This window comes from Macaca nemestrina, chromosome 20 (assembly GCF_043159975.1).
Source record: "Macaca nemestrina isolate mMacNem1 chromosome 20, mMacNem.hap1, whole genome shotgun sequence".
NCBI classification, from domain to species: Eukaryota; Metazoa; Chordata; class Mammalia; order Primates; family Cercopithecidae; genus Macaca; species Macaca nemestrina.
Genome location: NC_092144.1, coordinates 64,773,526 through 64,788,915, shown reverse-complemented (window position 1 = coordinate 64,788,915; position 15,390 = coordinate 64,773,526). Strand labels below are relative to the sequence as shown.

At 47.2% G+C, this 15,390-nt stretch overlaps 1 protein-coding gene across 1 annotated transcript; it reads right to left on the bottom strand.

The window, feature by feature from the left end:
- Positions 1-1,700: 1,700 nt before the first annotated feature.
- LOC105497313 (killer cell immunoglobulin-like receptor 3DL3) lies at positions 1,701-15,390 on the bottom strand. Its single transcript, XM_071086215.1, has 9 exons — positions 15,357-15,390; positions 13,564-13,848; positions 11,883-12,297; positions 11,488-11,561; positions 10,155-10,487; positions 7,344-7,394; positions 2,983-3,087; positions 2,468-2,520; positions 1,701-2,369 (listed from the first exon to the last, which is right to left on the bottom strand). The coding sequence occupies exons 1-9, from the start codon at positions 15,388-15,390 to the stop codon at positions 2,100-2,102; spliced, it is 1,620 nt and encodes a 539-aa protein (XP_070942316.1). The 3' UTR covers positions 1,701-2,099.

Sequence of the window (15,390 nt, the reverse complement as noted above, 5' to 3'; positions counted from 1 at the left end):
TCCCTCCCTGGTTCGCTCTCTCTCTGTCTCTCTCCCTCCCTCATTTTAAATTTTACAGAAATATCCAGTAACAATACGATAGAAAATCAAGCTTCCCCCAGCACTTTGGGAGGCAGAGGTGGGTGGATCACTTGAGGTCGGCAGTTCAAGACCAGACTGGCCAACATGGTGCAACCCTGTCTCTGCTAAAAATACAAAAGTTAGTGGGGCTTGGTGGTGGGCACCTGTACTCCCAGCTACTCAAGCGGCCTAGGCACGAGAATTGCTTGAACCTGGGAGGCGGAGGTTGCAGTGAGCTGAGCTTGTGCCACGGAAATCTAGCTTGGGTGACAGAGGAAGAGTCTGTCGCAAGGAAAAAAAAAAATAGCAAACTAAATAACCTCTAATAACAAATCAGAGGACTCAGGTTACCAAATTTTAAGGGGTTGTATAAGTTTACATAAAGTGTAGCATCCTCATCAGAGGGGATATAGAGAGCCACTGGGCAGAAAAGACTGTCTAAAATACACCCTTGGATGCACAGTCCCTTTGCAGTTGACCCAGGCTGCCATGTGGTTTAAGGTGGAATCGAATTCTCAACAAATAACACAGGGCCATAGGGTTACACGTAGGAAAAAATGAATCTAAACTTATCCTCACACTATAAAAACACTTCTTATGTTTTATTTTGTTGTTGTAAATTTTTTATGCTTTATTTTTAAAATTGACAAATAAGAATTATATACAGTCGTCCTTCACTATTCCTGGGTGATTGGTTCCAGGATCCCCATTCAGAGACCAAAATCTGCAGATCCTCAAGCCTCTTGCGTGAAACGGCACAGTGAAGCTGGGCGTGGTGGCTCACGCCTGTAATCCCAGCACTCTGGGAGGCTGAGTTGGGTGGATCACGAGGTCAGGAGTTCGAGACCAGCCTGTCCAACATACTGAAACCACGTCTCTACTAAAAACACAAAAAAATTTATCTGTGCATGGTGGCACATGCCTGTAATCCTAGCTACTGGGGAGGCTGAGGCAAAAGAATCGCTAGAACCTGGGAGGCGGAGGTTGCAGTGAGCTGAGATTGCGCCACTGCACTCCAGCCTGGGTGAGAGAGTGAGACTCCGTCTCAAAAAAAAAAAAAAAAAAAAAAAAAAAAAGCATACTAATTGCATATAACCCATGCACATCCTCCTGTATACATGAAATCATCTCTGGATTACTTATAATTCCTGACACAGCCTACACCCCACTCCATTTGTGTTCATTCAACATGGTTTTTTGGTTTTTGAACTTCGGGGATTTTTTTCCCCAAAATATTTTTGATTTATAGCTGGTTCAATAAACACCTGTAAACCCCACAGATCTGGAAGAGCGACTGTGTATTCATGGTATGAAAGATGATGTGTGGACGTGTGTCCCCGTGGAGATGAGACTAACAAGGCCTATGACTCTACAAATGTTTCATCTTGGAATGGCTCTGCCAGCTTTCCAGGTCTGCAGAGAGTAAGAATATCACTTGTTCATCTGATTCACGATCCTTGGATCCTCCCATGAGCTGCATCTTTGGACGGAAATTGGAGTCCCAGAGACAAATCAGGCTCCACCTGCTTCCAGAAGCTCAGATTCCAGGGATGAGAACCCAGTGGAGGACAGATGGGGCTATATGGACATAGTAATGATAACACACCGGAAACTTTTGGCAAGAAAAGAGTCACATTACTGAAACCATGAGGGTAGACATGTTTATTTGAAGAAGAGGCAACTACATTGAAATTATTTTTAAAAATTTATAAGTTTCACTGCTGACAGAAGGCTGAAAGATAGTCTGGGGGGAGGTGGAACAGCATGTGTCTAAGTGCCGTGTTAAGAGGGAGCCTCTCGTATATTTGGAATTGTGAGTTCCTCAGTGTGACTGCAGCCTCCAGTAGGACTAGGAAGTAAGCCAGTAGGTTGGAGAGGTGGGCAGGGATCAAGTGAAATGGAGAATTGTGGGCTAAGCAAGGGAGTGTGTTTTCTTTCCAGCAGGCAGTGAGGACCTTAGACATTGGCAAGCAAGAGAGAGGCATGTTCAGATTCGTGGTGTGAGGAAGAGCAATGCCCTAAGATGCAGACTCACACCTTCAGATTCCTGCTGCTGGTACATTGGAACTGGCAAGCTGGGTTTGAGACAGGACTGTTGTCTCCCTGGAGGACCCCCTCAAGGCCTGACTCTGGTGCTCACGGGCAGGAGACAATGATCTGGGCTCAGCATTTGGAAGTTCTATGTACACGCTGGTATCTGTTGGGGGTCTCTTGGGCCTCTGAGAAGGGCGAGTGATTTTTCTCTGTGTGAAAACGCGGTGATCCAACTGTGCGTATGTCACCTCCTGAGGGTCTGGTTCATCAGAGTCCTGGAGAGAGGGAAATGTTGAGTGAGGGAGGGCCTTCCTATTTTTCAGGCCTCTTAGGGAATAAGACTATCCATGAGGCTGGGGCAAGGAGGACCTACCTCCCTGTTCACTGTTCTGTCCCCCACAGGCTCTTGGTCCATTACAGCAGCATCTGTAGGAGACAAAAGTCATCAAAACAGCTGAGAAGGCACGTCTGGGTCCTCATTTCATAAGCAGATACCAAGATACAGGGGGAGGCCATAGGTGCCTGAGGTCCCTCAGTTGCCAACAGCCAGACTCAGACATTCTGTCTCTCTGAGCTCAAGGACTCATCCCATGAATAGCTCTGAGTTCCCATCCCAGTGATTCTGCCTCCCACTTTCTGCCTGTCATGGAACCTTCTCCTGGATGTCAGTGGCTGCAGGGACATGAGGATACAGTTGAGAATCAGGCAATGGTCTGTGAGCTGAAGGCAGGGACAGGGTGTCTGGTGCTCTCTCTAGAAATCCCTGCCTCTGTGGCTCCTGCCTTGGGCCCGAGACCATCCTGCTGGTGAGAAACACACACCTGCGTGCTTCCATCCCGCTTCCCCACGGGGCCCTGAGGTCTCTGGCCTCTGCTTCGTGAGACTTACTCTTTTTGTTGGAGCACCAGTGATGCAGGAGAAAGAAGAGGAGGATGGTGAAGGGGATGACGACCACTGAGGACACAATCAGAACATGCAGGTGTCTGGGGATACCTGGAGGAAGACGAGACACCAATAAGAAGCTAATCATAGCAGTTCCTCTCTATGGATTGTCTCGCATTTCTTGATTGACAGGTAGCCATATACAACGTCTCTTTAGGACAAACAGCCAGATAGCAGGAGACCCAGCTTTCTCCTCCTCTCTCAGTTATAGCTCTCATAGTAACCATAGAATGTGCTGAGGATACCACTGCTTTAGTTTAGATGTTTGACCCCTTGAAACCTCACATTGAAATTTAACCCCCAGTGTGGGAGGTTGGGCCTCTTGGGAGGTGTTTGGGTCATGGAGGTGGATCCATCGTGAATAGATCAATGCTGTCCCAAGGAGACAGGGTTAGCAAGTTCTCCCTCTATTAGTTCCTGGAGAGCTGGTTGTTAAAAAGAGCTTGGAAACTCCATCGCTCCCTCTTCCCCTTGCTCCCTCTCTTGCTGTGTGATCTCTGTGGTCTCTGCACACACAGACCCTCCTTCCTTTCTGCCAGAGTGGGAGCAGCCTGAGGCCATCAGAAGAAATAGATGCTGGTTCCATGCTTCTAGTACAGCCTGCAGAACGGTGAGGCAAATAAATCGCTTATCTTCAGAAGTTACCCAGGCTCAAGTGTTCTTTTACAGCAACAAAAACGGACTAAGACAGCAACGTCCTGAGATCAGGAGGAACGTCCCAGAACAGCCTGGGCTGTCTTCCTGTTCTTCCTAGAGGAGGACGTCATGCAGTGCTTTAGCTCAGTGCTTCCTGTGGCTCCAGGGTACAAAACCCAGGCTGGGCTGCTTTCTGGGTTCCCCCAGCTGCAGTGCAAATGGGGTGACTCCATATGTCCCGAGCAGCTTTTCTGAGCCTTGGGGGACTGGCTCACATTGAAATATAGGCTTCTGTTGTCACTTGCTGCTTATGTGTTAGTAATGAACCTGCCTATGTCATGTATTCTCTGTGTGTTCTGTCTCCCTGGAGTGACGGTGAGGGATAGAAAGTGGCATAGCCCCAGGTGCAGTACAGGAGGTGTTTAGAGTCTTCTCTGGGAAGACTGGACTGGGATTGATACACAGTGAATGTGCTTTACAGTTTCTACAGCCACAACCCTCTTGACTCAAAAAAATTACATTCTCCAAGAAAAGAAATAAAAAGTGAAATCAAGATCAGAAAAGGTGAAGTAAATCTGACTTAAATCAAACAGCCATGAAATAATGATGCAGCCCAGGAGTAACGTGCTACTTTTTGTGATCTCCTGAGACATTATTAAGCTGTTGTTCTACCTGAGAGGCAGTGGGAAGCACAACCACCTCCATCATCTATTGTTTCAATACAGCCTGTTCTTCTGTGAGTTAGTACGAAATGTGACCAGGAGATAGTGCTGGCGCTGGTCTCTGAGTCCAAGATCTGAGCTCACTCCAAAGAGTATTGGTTTTTATCTCCCCATGATCTATCTGAATCTCCACAGGTGATTGGAAGTAGGAGTGAGGTGGGGGATTTGGGTGACAGGGCAAGTTTTATACCATGAACAGAGCACATTCTCTATTCCAGGGCCTGCGTTGGTGGGTTCAGGGGGCTTCCACATTTTCCATATGATCTCAAGCTCACAGAAAGCCAAATAAGGAAGAGGTTTTAGCCTGATTGTTTAATGGATAAGATAAAGGGTCAAAGAATTAAAGACAGAGAAGTAGAAAAACGATGGATGGTATTCAGGTGCCTTTGTAATTTGTGTGTTATATCATATTTATGTATTTTTTATTTTTATTTTTTGAGACAGAGTCCCCCTGTGTCGCCCAGGCTGGAGTGCAGTGGCGCCATCTCAGCTCACTGAAACCTCTGCCTCCAGGGTTGAAGCCATTCTCCTGCTTCAGCCTCCCTAGTAACTGCGATTACAGACATGTGCCAATGCACCGGGCTAATTTTTGTATTTTTAGCACACACAGGGTTTCACCATGTTGGCCAGGCTGGTCTCAAACTCCTACCCTCAAGGGATGCACCCGCCTTGGCATCCAAAAGTGTTGGGTTACAGGCGTGAGCCCCCATGCACAGTCTCACATATTATGTTATTATACTAGGTCCTTTCATTTGCACCACCCCTCATGTGTCCATTGCTCCTCTGCCAGGTATTGATTTAGATGTAGAAAAAAAGTACATCTCAGAAAGAAATTAATGAAACAAGGATTAAACTACTAGGAAAAATCAAACCCAGCAAGACCTCCCTGCAAATGATTCTACCTCACAAACATATCTTATATCCATCTTTCATTCATTTAGTGTGTAAATCAACTCTACATTTCACCAGTGGGGCGGGAATTGCCTTTTTGACAATCTCCTAGATTCCAGTTACGCACTGGGGCCTCCCTTATTTTCACATCAGTCACTGTTAATCACTTAGGGATTCCTAGTTAGCCCTGAGTTGAATCCAAGGGCTGAGAGTGTAAAACACACACTCCTTGTTCCTTCTTAGTTTCCTGTGTGCCCAGTGTGTTCTCTGTCCCTCTACAGTGGTCTTGTAATTCTCCCCATCTCATTCCCAGCGTTTCGGGCAGAGCCTCTTCCTTGAACTTAAGAATGTTTCCACCTTTGTGCCTTCACAGCTGAGAGCTCAGTGTGGAAAATCCTTCTGCCAATCTTCCAAGGGTTGAATCCATTTTTTTCATTAAGGTCACAAATATTATCTGATCAGTGAGACCTTCTCTGTCACCTGATATTATACACTCAGCATTATCTATTATTTATTTTAAATCCTGGCTTGGCACAGTGGCTCACGCCTATAATCCTTGCACTTAGGGAGGCCAAGGCGGTCAGATTACTTGAGATTGGGAGTTTGAGACAGCCTGCACAACACGGTGAAACCTCATCTCTACTAAAAAATATACCAAAAAATTTTAGCTGAGTGTGGTGGTGCATGGCTGTAATCCCAGCTACTCAGTAGGCTGAGGCAGAAGAATTGCATGAACCCAGGAGGCAGAGGGTGCAGTGAGTTGAGATTGTGCCACTGCACTCCAGCCTGTGGGACAGAGTGAGACTCTACCTCAAAACAAAACAAAAACCAAAAAAACAGATTTGGTGCACAGATGCTTCCCAATGGATCATTCATTTATTGATCCACTTGTGCATTCATTTTCTGCCCTCGTTTTTAACCATCTGCAATATCAGTGTCCCAAGAGCAGAGGCCGAATGCATCCTGTTAACCATTTGTGGAAGGCAGGAGAATGCTGCCCCACCCCAAAATGTCACTGTCTTAGCCACCATAGCTTGTGAATATATTATTTTACATGAAAGGAGGAATGAAGATTGCAGATGGAATTACGGTTGCTAATCAGCTGAACTGAACAGGAGGGTATCCTAGATGATTTTAGGGAGATTATGATGGATTATCTTGGTGACCCCAGTAGAATCCCAAAGTCCTTAAAGATGAGGAAAAAGGCAGAGTAGCATTCAGAGAAAGAGGTGTGGGTGAAGAATAAGAGTCTGAATGATGCCATGTGAGACGTGACCAGCCTTTGTGGGCTTTGAGGAAGGAGGAAGGGGACTAGGGGCCAAAGAACGTGGGAGCCTCTAGGAACTGGGAAATGTAAGGAGCAGATTCTTGCTTGGAACCTTAAAAAGAAGTTCAGCCTTCCTGTGTCTTTGATATCAGCCCAGTGAGATGCATTTCATACTTCTGAGTTACAGCACTGTGAGATAATTAAGAAAAACATGCTTTCATCCACAAAGCTTGTGGAAATTTGTTATGGCAACAATAGGAAAAGATTCCACACTGCACAGCCAGAGCATGGGGCATTGGCTGAACAAGTGAGTGTCATGTGCATAAATGAACTAAATTCTCTGTTACTACAAGTTTCTTGCTCTGCTGAGTCAACCAGGGTTGCGTCATGAGAGACAGGAGCTCTTTCCTTGGCAAGTAGAGCTTTTCTAAAAACATCCCACCCTCATCAGATGTTCTTTTCACTTCCCTTTCTCAAGCCCCCAGGCATTTATCCTGCAGTTAGGAATGCAGGCAGAAAAAATACTGCATTTTTTTTTTTTTTCTGAGAAGGGTGTCAGATTTGCACTCATCCTTCTAGCTTGGAGGTCTCAGGTGCAGAAAATTAGAGATTAAGAGACTTCACTGAGCCTTGTGTTGGCCCCAGATCCCTTGTGCTGTTGGAGTGTCTGGAGTTCAGAGACAGCAGAAGACAGGCCCACAATCCCAGAAGGAGCTGAGCTAACACTTGAATCCAAGGCTTCCACCTCTCCAGGTTTCCAAAAGCAGAGACAAGAGGGGTTCTTTACTCACCAGTGTTGGAGCTTGGTTCTGTGGGTGAAGACCAAGTACTTGAAGAGTTTCCTAGAACACAGGACAGGAGAGAGGTGTGGAAATGAAGATGCCTGTCTTCTACTCAATGGAAACCTTTAAGGTTGGTTCATGCCCAAACATTCTGTTATCTAATGTTGGGCCCTGGAAGTCCTGGTGTACCCTTCTCCATAATCATCGTATGTGATGCTCACTGTCTTGAGACTTCAAGGTATGAGGAGAAAACAGGAGCATCACACTACCTGACTTAAAAATATGTTACAGAGCTGTAGTAAGCAAAACAGCATGACATTGGCATAAAGAAAGACCCATAGAACAATGGAGCAAAATGAAGAACACAGATGTAATCCACCCATTTACATCCAATGGAGTTTGACAAAGGTTCTAAAGGTCTAAAATCAGGAAGGGACTGTCATTTCAATAAATGGCACAGGGAAAACTGTATATCTACATGCAGAGGGATGAAACTGCACCTCTAACTCTCACCATACACAAAAATCAAATGAAAATGGATTAAAGACTTAAGGCCTAAACCCATTAAACATTTAAAAGGAAACATTGGGGAAATGTTCCAGGACATTTGTCTGAGGAAAGACATTTTGTTTAAAATCTCAAAAACACAAACAATCAAAACAAAAATAGACGATTGGGATTACATCAAACTAAGCAGCTTCTGCACCGCAAAAGAAGCAACCAACAAAGTGAAGAGACAACCCACAGAATATTTGCAAAGTATGCACCTGGAGGGGATTAGCAACTAGAATATATGAGAAGCTCAAACACCTCAATAAAACAAATAATTTAATTATAAAATTAATGAAAGATCTGAACAGACATTTCTCAACGAACAAAACATGCAAATGGATATTGTGTATATGAAAAAATGCTCAGTATCAACTAATCATCAGAGAAATGTGAACTGAATTCACAGTGAGCTATCATCTCACCCCATTACAATGGCTTTTTATCAGAAAGACAGACAAAACAAATGCTGGTAAGGTGGTAGAGAAAGGAGAGCAGCAAGAATGTTTTCATCCAAGAAGCTTCTGGAAATTTGTTATGGCAACAATAGGAAAAGATTCCACAGAGCCAGAGCATGGGGTTTTGGCTGAACGAGTGAGTGAGTGGAAGTGTCGTGTGCATAAATGAACTAAATTCTTTCTGACTGCAAGTCTCTTGCTCTGCTGAGTCAACCAGGGTTTCATATGGTACACTGTTGATATGAATGTAAATTAGTACAGCCATTACAGAGGAGAAGAGTATGGAAGTTCCTCAAAAAATAAAATGAGGTTGGGCATGGTGGTTCATGCCTGTAATCCCAGCACATTGGGAGGCCGAGGTGGGTAGATCACTTGAGGTCAGGAGTTGAAGAGCAGCCTGGCCAATATAGAGAAACCCCGTCTCTACTAAAAATATTAGCTGAGTGTGGTGGTGGGAGCCAGTAATCTCAGCTACTCGGGAGACTGAGGCTGGGGAATCGCTTGAATCCTGGAGGTGCAAGTTGCAGTGAGCCCAGATGGTGCCACGGCACTCCAGCCTGGGCAACAAGAGTGAAACTCTGTCTAAAAAAAAACCAAAAACCATAAAACAAAACGTAAAAAGTCAACTTGCACAGGATCTAGCAATTCCACGACTGGGTGTAAACCAAAAGGAAAGGACTTCAGTGTATCGAAGTGATAGCTGCACTCCTATGACTGTTCTAGCGCAGTTCACAGTAGCCAAGATGTGGAGTCCACCTACCTGCCCCTCAGTGGGTGAATGGATAGACAGAATGTAGTACATACACACACTGGAGACTACTCATCCATAGAGACAATAACATCCTGACATTTGCAGCCACGTGGATGGAACTGGAGCTCATTACAAGTATTTCCATTTCTTACTCATATGCAGGAGCTAAAAGGTGGATCTCATGAAAGTAGAGAGTAGAATGGTGGCTACCAGAGGCCAGGCAGGGAAGGGTGGAGGGTAAAAAAAAAAAAAAAAAAAGTACTAATTAATTAATTAATTAATTTTGAGAGAGTGTCTCTCTCTGTCTCCCAGGCTGCAGTGCAGTGGCATGATCTTGGCTCACTGCAACCTGTGCCTCCTGCAACTAAGTGCATCTCCTGCCTAACCCTTCCAAGTAGCTGGGACTACAGGCATGTGCCACCATGCTCGGCTAATTATTATTATTATTTTGTATTTTTAGTACAGATGGATTTTCCCCACGTTGGCCAGGGTGGTCTTGAGTCCCTGATCTCAAATGATCCACCTGCCTTGGCCTCTCAAAGTGTTGGGATTACAACCGTGAGCCACCGTGCCCGGCCTATAAATGTATTTATGAACAGTAGACTTCACACTTAAAAATGGTAAAGGTGGTAAATTATATAGGTATATTTCACCTCAATAAATACTTTTCCAAATGAAAAGAAAAGGGTGTAGGGGTTGCTGGTGATGACATCTCTCTGTGGGTGAGAGGCCGGGATGGGCTTCTGGGAAATAAGTAAGGTTGAGGGGCTGAGGGAACCTCAGATCTCCCCAAACTGAGCCCAGTCTCCCCACCTCTGGGTCTGTCCTGACAGCTTTCTCCATCTGCCTGGGTGCCGACAGCCCTGAACGCGGGCCTCCATGTGGGCTGTGAAGGAGGGTTTGGAGGTGCCCTGTCTGCCATCCTGCGCCCTGAACCCACCCTCACACCCAGGCTTTGTCTTCTCTCTGCATCTGTCCATGCTTCTCTCCATCATCAGCAGGAAGTTCCTCAGCTATGGCTCTAGGATTACAAGACGTGGGGCAGGCATGGGGTTTCCTCACCTGTGACAGAAATGGGCAGTGGGTCACTCGGGTGTGACCACACATAGGGCAGGGCACGGAAAGAGCCAAAGCATCTGTAGTTCCCTCCGTGGGTTGCAGGGCCCAGAGGAAAGTCAGCCTTGAATGTTCCACTGACCCTCGGCACTGCAGGGAGCCTAAGTCCATGGGCCTCCCCATCCCTGGATAGACGGTAAATGTCAAACGAGCTCTGGGAGCTGCAGGACAAGGTCACGTTCTCTCCTGCCTGAACCGTGGGGCCCGGCTGGGCTGAGAGAGAAGGTTTCCCATATAGACCTGGAAAGAGAAGAGGCAGTTTCCTCAGGGAGGTTCTTCCTTGTCACAGCTCCCCTCACACCTGAACTGAGAACTCACTCCCCTGCTCTATGGCCTAATGCTCTCTCTCACCCTCCACCCCGTCTCTCTTCATGTCTGTCTCCTCCTTCCACCTTCTCTGTCTCTGACTTCACTTCCCCATCCCTATCTATGTTTTCTCTTTTGTACCATTTTATTATTTCTGACCTTTCTGACCCTACTTGGATTGGTTGACTTGATCTTCCTCTTTCTTTAATTCTGAGTCTCTCATTTTCTGTCTTATTCATAACTTTCTGCATATTTCTATTATCTATTGATCGATCTATCAATTATCTATGTATGTATCTATCATCTATCGTCATCTGTGCATCTATGACCTCTCTCTCTGTTATCTATCATCTATCAATCAAGTATGTATGTATCTATCCATCTATCTATCATCACGTGTCTGTCTTTCTGTCTCTCTATGTCTCTTTATGTATCATCTGTCTATCTATCTACTTCTCTATCTATATCGTCTATCAGTCATTCATCATCTATTTATCTATCACCTATCTCTCTGTTATCTATCATCTATCTCTTATCTTTCATCCATTTATATCTATCTATCATCTGTCTTTCTCCTTCTCCTTTTCTCTGCCTCACAGTCTCTCTAGTTCTCTTTTGGCATCTCTGCAATCCATCTCCACATCTTTATCTTTCCCTGTTTTCGTGCCTCTCCCTCAGGGCTCTGATTTTAGGGCATTTCTCTGCTCCCTTCCATCATATGCTCACTGCTCTGCCCTCTTTTTCTATCTCTTTATATGTCTGTGAGTCTCTCAATTCCCTTCTTCTGGCTCATTTTGTGTGTGTGTTCATGTCTTCGCTTTTTGGTTTCCCTGATTTCACTCCGTGTCTCTCTGTGGGCTTTTGTTCTCAGTAATCCTATAACATGTGGTGTTATTTGAATATGAGCCTCAGAATCCAGTCTGGGGACTCCAGGAACTCACAGCATACAGGGGTTGGTGTTCTGCTCCCTCACCTGGGGCCATGGTGTCCTGGGACGATGACAGCTCCACTGCATGGAAGGCAGAGGTTTCAGAATAAACATGGCATCTGTAGGTGCCACAAGCCTGGGGCCACAGGGCCCAACTCAGGCCAGATAGACGTGTCTCTTTGGGTTCTCCTGGTAGAGAACACTTTGTGGAGGTAAAACAGAACAGAACCTTCTAACCTGTGCCTGGTCTCTGAACAAAGTCGGCATGGAAGGACGCCTCTTCTGGGACATGTCGTCTCTCTGTGTGTCTTCTTTACCTCTTTATCTCTTTTCCTAACACGCTGTATGGTCCCTGTGTCTGGCTTCTACGTTATGATGTGCGGTCTGTACTTGTGTCTCCTGTTTCTCTACCTCTGTTGGTACAGACCTCATGAAGTCACTTTCTCTCCATGAGAATCCCACACTCATCTTCCTCATGACCACCTGGGGCTTCCGGTGCTAGATCATTCACTCCCTGTCCCTGCAAGGGTGAGAGGCAGGTCTGGATTCTCTCACCTATGATCACGATGTCCAGAGGGTCACTGGGAGCTGACCACTCATAGGGGGAGTAAGCGACAGAACCAAAACATCTGTAGGTCCCTGCAAGGGCAGGTATCATGGGACCCATGGAAGAGTTGGCCTGGGAACCCCCATCATGGAGCTGTCCAGTGAGGTGCAAGGGGTCCTCAGTGATCCCCTCTCTGTGCAGAAGGAAATGCTCAAACCTCATATCTGACCAACATTGCAGGACGACCATCTCTCCTGATTTCACCAGGGGACCTGGGTGGGCCAGGAGGGAAGGCTTTCTGTAGACTCCTAAGAAGAGAGGTTGTGAGTTCAGATGGCGTCTCCCTTTCTCATCCCATTCATGGGACCTGGAATAAGTGAGACTTCCCCTCCATGGTGTCTATCTCTCTCCTCCCTGTCTGTGTCTCCATGTTCTTTTCTGTGCCCATAACCCTGGTGCAGGTCCCTCCATCTGTCTCCCTCCCTCTTCCCTGTCTCTCTGTCTCTAGGACCCCTGATTCCCTTCCCACTGGGCACAGTGTCATCTCTTAGGCTGTTGTATCTGTTTCCCACTAATCTCTTTGCTGGTGTTTATGTGGGGCTGGAAGAGGAACCACGACAGGCTGCATGTCCAGGCTCTCAGCAGCCTGAATCAATTTCTTTTGGACAAATGGGAATGGCTGGCAGGAGGTGTGAACTCATCAGTAAGGCAGGTACCAATGTCCCTGTTCCTGATGGGGGTTGGGAGCCTCTCCTGCCATGTCTGTGCCTTTTCCGTGGTCCCAGCTGCCATAGGGTGGCCCCTAGTGCTGGTTCCAGGAGAATCAACCCCTTCCTCTGTGGATCGAGCCTGGTGGTAGCATCAGTATTCCACCTGTGCTGAAATCAGTGTAGCCAACCTTCTCCTTGTTTGGTTTCTTAACTTGTCCTTAACCTGAGTTCCTGTGTTGGTTTCCTGTTGCTGCTGTAGAAAATTATCACAAACATGGTGGCAGGAGAGAATACAATAACCCCTTCTACTAATGGAGAACGGAAATCTGACCCAGTTCTCTCTGGGCTAAAATCAAGGCATCTGCAGGGCTGTGCTTCCACTGGAGACTCAGGGAGAATCAGTTCCCTTGACTTCTCCAGCCCTTAGAGCCACCTGCCTTCATGGTTCGTGGCCTTCCTTCACCTTCAAAGCCTGTAGTGAGTCTCCCTCCCACTATGCTGTTCTAATCCCCACTCTCCTCATCCTCCTCCTCTCATGTGGTCCCTTGTGATTACACTGAGCCCAGTGGGACAGTCCAGGACGTCTCCCCATCTCAAGGTCAACTCATCAACAACCTGAGCTCCATCTTCCCCTTCAGTCCCCTGCCCTATAACATAAAGAGTCACAGAGTCCACTGATTACCATGTAGCCATAACTGGGGACAATTATTCTTCCCACCACAGTACCTATTTTTCTGTACTGAATCCCCCTTTACCCTAAAGACAGTCAGGTCCTGGGTGATGGGACCCTGGTGGACACCCCCAGCAGAAGCTCTGGGATTCAGGAGGTGGGACAAGGAGAAGCCCAGACAGGAGCCCTCTGACCTGTGACCGTGATCACCAGGGGGTTGCTGGGAGCCGACCACTCAGTGGGGGAGTGCAGGTGTGAACCCCGACATCTGTAGGTCCCTGCGTGTGCCGGGGTCACAGGGCCCAGGAGGATGTCCTTCCAGAATCTTCTGTTGTAGAGCTCAGGGGCAGGCACCCCATCTTCCTTGTACAGACTGAAGATGGTAAACCCAAGATGAGAGTGACACTGAAGACTCACGTGTTCTCCTTGAGGCACCACAGCGCTGGGCCAGGCAGAGAGGAAGGGCTTGTCCTGACCATCTGGGGGAGAAGGAGGCACAGCCTTTAGAGAGGAGGATGTGGAGCAGCCCCTCCCTCCCTGTGCTCAGAAGATTCTCCCCACTTTCCACATTTCTAAGGCTCCTACCACACCTGGGTGCCCAGGGCTACAGGAAGAACCCATCTCGCATAGACATGGCATCTCCGTACAAGAAAAGTGTCAGCTGAGAACTTTGAGCAAGTGCTGAATAAGTGACTCTTACTAGATTTTAATACTGCAAGATTACTCACATAAAAAAACACAAAGTAGACACAGGATGGAGGGCATGACCTTTGTGAATGGAATATCAGCTAATGCATGAACCAAAATAAACAACTAAGCCCTCATTAGAAGATCTGAAATGTCAGGATCATGACTGTGGTTCCCCACCCCGCTTCTGGTAGCATGACAGCGGCAACACTGCAGCCCCGACCATCATGGAAACACTGGAGGGTGTGAGTTACGTTCTTGTCCTCAGAGGCTGGCTGTTCTTGCACTGCTTCCCTCCCTTCCTCTGTCGGTGACACCACTTCTTCCCCACACACTGCTGCTTTGAGCACTCCAGTCTCCCCCAGGGTCCCCACAGACTCAGCCAAGGGAAAGAAAGAACAGGGAGGGCTAGGACAGAACTGTGGGCCAAGCTTCCCATGGCTTCCTTTTCCTAGTTCATGAGAGATTCCCACATGGCTTCCCATCGTCATCCCATCAGTCAACCCCTTGTGCTGCCTGCCTCATGTTTCAAGAAAATCATCTTATGTGGGGAGATGACAACCTAAGGTTTGGAGAAGGACTCACCCACATGTGACCAGGCCCTCTGCAGCAAGAAGAACCCTATAAAGAAAGATCATGATGGATGATCCATCTGTACATCACCTCCAGGCCCATATCTCCACTCCAGACCCATATCTCCACTCCAGGCCCATATCTACAGTTCCAGGCTCATATCTTCACTCCAGGCCCATATCTACAGTTCCAGGCCCCTATCTACACTCTAGGCCCATATCTCCACCTCCAGGCCCGTATCTCCATTCCAGGCCCATATTTGCATTCCAAGCCAGTATCTCCACTCCAGACCCATATCTCCACTCCAGGCCCATATCTACAGTTCTAGGCTCATATCTTCACTCCAGGCCCATATCTACAGTTCTAGGCTCATATCTTCACTCCAGGCTCATATCTCCACTCCAGGCCCATATCTCCACCTCCAGGCCCGTATCTTTATTCCAGGCCCATACTTGCATTCCAAACCAGTATCTCCACTCCAGGCCCATATCTCTATCTCCAGGCCCATATCTCCATTCCAGGCCCATATCTAAAGCTCCAGGCCCATGTCTCCACTCCAGGCTCATATCTCCACCCCAGGCCCATATCTCCACTCCAGGCCTATATCTCCACTCCAGGCCCATATCTCCACTCCAGGCTCGTATCTCCACCTCAGGCCCATATCTTTACCTCCAGGCCCAGATATCCACCCCAGTGCTCCCTCCCTCGATTCCCTTCTGGGACTCACCAACACATGCCATGCTGATGACCATGAGCGACAT

Coding starts and splice junctions, on each gene's coding strand:
- LOC105497313 (XM_071086215.1), bottom strand. CDS start 15,390: ATGTCGCTCATGGTCATCAGCATGGCATGTGTTG. Junction 12,298..13,563: donor CCTGGTGATCACGGTCACAG/GTCAGAGGGCTC, acceptor CTCTCTTCTTAG/GAGTCTACAGAAAGCCTTCC. Junction 2,521..2,982: donor CTGGTGCTCCAACAAAAAGA/GTAAGTCTCACG, acceptor TGTCTCCTACAG/ATGCTGCTGTAATGGACCAA.